Source organism: Halichoerus grypus, chromosome 6 (genome assembly GCF_964656455.1).
Source record: "Halichoerus grypus chromosome 6, mHalGry1.hap1.1, whole genome shotgun sequence".
NCBI classification, from domain to species: domain Eukaryota; kingdom Metazoa; phylum Chordata; class Mammalia; order Carnivora; family Phocidae; genus Halichoerus; species Halichoerus grypus.
Window position 1 is genome coordinate 161952373 of NC_135717.1, and position 6000 is coordinate 161958372.

General features: G+C 45.1%; 1 protein-coding gene across 4 annotated transcripts in view; it reads left to right on the top strand.

The window, feature by feature from the left end:
* Nucleotides 1–5453, top strand: part of CHST11 (carbohydrate sulfotransferase 11) — a 261062-nt gene extending 255609 nt beyond the window's left edge. For all 4 annotated transcript variants that reach the window (XM_036103384.2, XM_036103395.2, XM_078076502.1 and 1 more), the window contains one exon: nt 4282–5453. In XM_036103384.2, the coding sequence (XP_035959277.1) occupies nt 4282–5136 (855 nt within the window). In that variant the 3' untranslated portion in view covers nt 5137–5453. The remainder of the gene's footprint in view (nt 1–4281) is intronic.
* The last annotated feature ends 547 nt before the right edge of the window (nt 5454–6000 follow it).

Here is a 6000-nt window from a genome sequence, read left to right on the forward strand (position 1 = left end):
AGATGACATTATACTATATATAGAAAACCCTTAAGACTCCACCAAAAAACTACTGGAACTGATAGACAAATTCAGTAAAGTTTTAGGATATAAAATCAATATACAGAAATCTGTTGCATTTCTATACGCTAATAATGAAGCAGCAGAAAGAGAAATTAAGACAACAATCCTAATTACTACTGCACCAAAAAGAGTAAAATACCTAGGAATAAACCTAACCAAAGAAGTGAAAGACTTGTACTCTGAAAACTATAAAACACTGATGAAAGAAATTAAAGATGACAAACAACTGGAAAGATATTTCATGCTTGGGGATTAGGAGAACAGATATTGTTAATGTCCATACTACCCAAAGCAATCTACAGATTCCATACAATCCCTATCAAAATACCAACAGACTTTTTCACAGAACTAGAACAAACAATCCTAAAGCGTGTATGGAACCGCAAAAGACCCTGAGTAGCCAAAGCAATCTTGAAAAAGAACAAAACTGGAGGCTTCAGAATCCCAGATTTCAAGATATACTACAAAGCTGTAATAATCAAAGCTGGCACAAAAATAGACACATAGAGAGCCCATGATTATATGCTCAATTAGTCTATGACAAAGGAGGCCAGAATATGCAATGGGAAGGATAGTCTCTTCAACAAATGGTGTTGGGAAAACTGGACAGCTACATGCAAAAGAATGAAACCGGACCACTTTCTCCCACCATACACAAAAATAAACTCAACATGGATGAAAGACCTAAATGTGAGACCTGAAACCATAACAATCCTAGAAGAGAGCACAGGCAGTAATTTCTCTGACATCAGCTGTGCCAACTTTTTTTCTAGATATGTCTCCTCAGGCAAAGGAAAACAAAGCAAAAATATACTTTTGGGACTACAGCAAAAAAGAAAAAAAAAAAAAGGAAGAAAGAAAAAGCTCTGACACAGATGTAGTGAAAAGAAGGGCCACATGCACCCCAATGTTCATAGCAGTAATGTCCACAATAGCCAAACTGTGGAAAGAGCCGAGATGCTCTCCAACAGATGAATGGATAAACAAGATGTGGTCCATATATACAATGGAATATTACTCAGCCATCAGAAATAAATACCCAACTTTACATCAACATGGATGGGACTGGAGGAGATTATGCTAAGTGAAATAAGTCAAGCAGAGAAAGTCAATTATCATATGGTTTCATTTATTTGTGGAACATAAGGAATAGCATGGAGGACATTAGGAGAAGGAAGGGAAAAATGAAGGGGGCGGAAATCGGAAGAAGAGATGAACCATGAGAGACTACGGACTCAGAAAAAAACTGAGGGTTTTAGAGGGGAGGGGGGTGGGGGGATGGGTTAGCCCGGTGATGGGGATTAAGGAGGACACATACTGCATGGAGCACTGGGTATTATACGAAAACAATGAATCGTGGATCACAGCATCGAAAACTGGTGATGTATTGTACGGCAACTAACAAAATAAAATAAAATTAAAAAAAAAAAAGCTATGTAAGCAAAGGAAAGAACAAAACTAAAAGACAACCTACTGAATGGGAGAAGATATTTGCAAATGATACATCCGATAAGGGGTTAATATCCAAAATACATGAAGAATTTCTATAAAACACCACCACAAAAACCAAATAATCCACTTAAAAATGGACAGGAGACATGAACAGACATTTCTCCAAAGAAGACAAACAGATGGCCAACAGACATTTGAAAAGACGCTCAACATCATTCACCATCTGGGAAATGCAAATCAAAACCACAGTGACGTATCACCTCACACCTGTCAGTTGCTAAAATCACAAGAAACAAGTGTTGGCGAGGATGTGGAGAAAAAGGAACCCTCGTGCACTGTTGGTGGGAATGCAAAGTGGTGCAGCCACCGTGGAAAACAGTATGGAAGTCACTCAAAATATTAAAAACAGAGTTACCATATGATCTGGTAATTGCACTACTGGGTATTTACCCAAAGAATATGAAAACACTAGTTCAAAAAGATACATGCACCCCTATGTTTATTGCAGCATTATTTACAATAGCCAAGATATGGAAACAGCCTAAGTGTCTAAAGATAGATGAATGGATAAAGATGTGTTTGATACACACACACACATGCACGCACAATGGAATTTTTCAAGGATAAAATCTTGCCATTTGCAACAACACGGCTGGATCTACCGGGTATTATGCTAAGTGAAAGAAGTCAGAGAAAGACAAATACCATATGATTTCACCCATATGTGGGATTTAAGAAACAAAACAAGAAAGAGGCGAACACACTCCTAAATATAGAGAACTGGTGGTTACCAGAGGGGAGGAGGTGTGGGGAGCGAAATAGGTGAAGGGGATCAAGGGTACACTTATGATGACCACTGAGTAATGTATAGAATTACTGAATCAATATATTGTGTGTCTGAAACAAATCAATATATTGTATATCCTGCACCAGATGAGGCACGAGGTATATTGTATACACCACGGTATATATATATATATTGTAATATACCACGGTATGTTATATATTGGGATTTAAATTTTTTTTAATTAAAAAACTAAGGGAAAAGAGTGAATCATTGATTTCTCTGGAGCTCCCTTTAGTTCTGAACGGGGAAGAGTAGGAACGGGACTGGAAAGGTAGGTTGGTGCGGGACTATGGAGGACGTCAAAGACAAGAGCATGGATGGGCTCCGTGTTCTTGGGGCAGGAAGGCAACCAGGACACCATGTCCTCTGCAGCCCCAGACCGGCTATTCCATAGCTGTGGTGCGCCAGTTTCTCTATAGCTTTAACCATAATTAATATCAATGTCCTTGATATTTAAAGGAAGAGCCACTTTGCGCATTCAGGAGGGTAGATGGAGGCACGGCCTTAAGCAACAACAATAGGGTTGTCAGCACACCAGGGCGGTGAGGTGTTCTGTTTCCTACTCTAGGTGGACTCTAAGGACTGGCTCCCAGTATATGGCCTGTGAGAAGAAACTTTTGTTTCTAGAATTTAGAGGAGCACACACACATCTTCCCTTTGGGCCCTTTTGAGGCCGCCAGCTCTCTCTGGTCTGATGCCTCCTTGACTGTAAGCCCTTTAGGAGAATGTTCTGTCTCCCAAGGGTGCTGAGCTGAGTGCTGTACACTGTGAGGTCTGGACAGATGTTTGAATGGATGCATCAGTGGATGAATATGGCAGAGAAGAAAAGCTTGAGGGTAATAAAAGGATAGTAAATGCCAATACCCATATATTTGGGTTTGAAACGATAGAATCCAGACTCACACTGCTTTATGCACCAAAGCAAATGTACCGACTGAGGTCACAAAAGTCCAGGAGTTGAGGGGTCTGGTCTCAGCAATGTGTGGACCCAGGTATTGAGGTGACGTCATGGGGAGTACATCCCTCTGTCTTCTCATCTCTTTGTACCCTCCCTTCCCAGTCTAGCTCTCCCTGCATGGTGGCCTTCCTCCCTGTCCCCAAGCTCCAGGCTGCCATTCTCACAGCACAGCTGCTTGAGAGGGAAAAGGAACTAACTGGGAATGGAAGAAAGTGAGTTCCCAGGGGAACATCAAGGCGCTGGCCCCAGAAGACGCACAAGGCAACAGATGTTCACAGTGATAGGCTTGTAGAGAAATTGGATCCCCTTGCTTTAAAGTAGATCGATCAAATGCCAGAGTCCCCATCCTTCAATCAAGAAGATGGGAGTGCTGGACCTCAGGGTAGAGTGCAAAGTGGGCGGCCTTGGTTACCAGGAGGACCCGAGTTTGAATACGGAGTCGGTTGCTCACTGTGTGATCTCAAGCTGGTGACTTAACCTCTCTGAGCCTCAGTTCCCTCTTTCTTAACAGCTAGCCGGTCAGCTCCATAAGGGCAGTTACCTCCTTGTATTTTTTATGGCCGCATCCCCAGTGCCTGGCAGCAGGCTTCCTGGCAACGGGGGCGGGTCCTTGATACTGTTAAATCAACCCCGTTTCTAGGTGGTTGTACAGGGAGAAGAAAAACAGCCAACGCGAAGCCCACTAGTAAAATGCCAGGCAGGTAGAGGGTGATGCGTAAGCTACAGACTTGATCATTACTATTGCTCCACAACGGAAACGTGGTGGAACAAAGAACCCAAAGAGTCGAGGCAGCTGGAGTGGAGAACTAGGAGGGAGGACCGGCCATTTCGGTCGTGGGCTGGCTGTGCCCAGGGTGGGGGTGGGGGGCACCGCGCTGGCCGTCGTGGTTGTGGACGCGGCCCAAGGGCCCATCTCCCGCGCCCGCACTGAATTCGTGTTCCTCTTGTGTCCCCTCTGCAGCTGGAGCTCTCGAACACCGCTGTCCTGCACCAGATGAGGCGCGACCAGGTCACGGACACCTGTCGCGCCAACAGCGCCCTGAGCCGCAAGCGGCGGGTGCTCACCCCCAGCGACCTGAAGCACCTGGTGGTGGACGAGGACCACGAGCTCATCTACTGCTACGTGCCCAAGGTGGCGTGCACCAACTGGAAGCGGCTCATGATGGTGCTCACCGGGCGGGGCAAGTACAGCGACCCCATGGAGATCCCAGCCAGCGAGGCGCACGTGGCGGCCAACCTCAAGACCCTGAACCAGTACAGCATCCCAGAAATCAACCACCGCTTGAAAAGCTACATGAAGTTCCTGTTCGTGCGCGAGCCCTTCGAGCGCCTGGTGTCGGCCTACCGCAACAAGTTCACGCAGAAGTACAACACGTCCTTCCACAAGCGCTACGGCACCAAGATCATCCGGCGGCAGCGCAAGAACGCCACGCAGGAGGCGCTGCGCAGGGGTGACGACGTGCGCTTCGAGGAGTTCGTGGCCTATCTCGTCGACCCGCACACGCAGCGCGAGGAGCCCTTCAACGAGCACTGGCAGACCGTGCACTCGCTCTGCCACCCGTGCCACATCCACTACGACCTCGTGGGCAAGTACGAGACGCTGGAGGAGGACTCCAACTACGTCCTGCGGCTGGCGGGCGTGGGCAGCTACCTGAAGTTCCCCACCTACGCCAAGTCTACGAGAACTACTGACGAGATGACCACAGAGTTCTTCCAGAACATCAGCTCGGAGCACCAAACGCAGCTGTACGAAGTCTACAAACTCGATTTTTTAATGTTCAATTACTCAGTGCCAAGCTACCTGAAGTTGGAATAAAGGGGGCGTGGGGAGAGGGGAGAGAATCGTGCTTTTTAATTTAAGATTTTTATTTGTCAAAAGAAATTATATGGATATTGGGTTATTTTGTAAAGTAATATTTCTTTGGGGAATGATGCTGCGAGCAGCATGGTTGAGAATTATTTAAAATCCTTAGTAGGGAAGGACGGCTGTCTTTGCAGGGGAATAGGATGGGTGTCCTTGTGCTTAGACGTGAATACCTGCAACACTGCCCCAGAGGTTTCCTTGTGCCCTGGTGAATTCCACGGATTGTGCATCCCAGAAATTCTAATTAATATTATTTATCGTTATTTAAACATGGTCTCTGTGTAGATTTCTTTCTGTGGCAGCAAGATCCTAATGTCTTTGCAGAAGAAATGTGTGTTTTTGTTCTGTGCTTGCTACAAGCTCATTCTGGGGCATGAATGTTCTCCTCACTAACCGCTCACAGAGTTAACTGTGTGATAACCCTTGTGATGTCTTTTGATACCACCCTTCTTGGAAATCGGTGAGAAATAAACAGAAAAAGGCACCTTTGCAAGGGACTGATTCCAAACAGATTCCAAGCAACCCAAGAGTCCCTTGCACTAAGAAAAAAAAAAAATGTGATTTTTTTTTTTTTTTAACCCAAGGAGAAGAGCTGAGTGTAGCTTTTTTTTTTTTTCTTTTCCACCAGAATTAGCAGTCTGATAAAATAGGCTTTTCTACAGAAATTTTTAACTGGCAGTGCCAGTTGTAATAGTGAAGTGGCTGTTACTTTATAGTCAACAAGTATTTATTGAGCAACTACTATGTGCTGGGCCCAATTGTAGGCCCTGTGGATAGAGCATGGAACAAAACCAATGGTCTCGGCCCTCAAGAAGC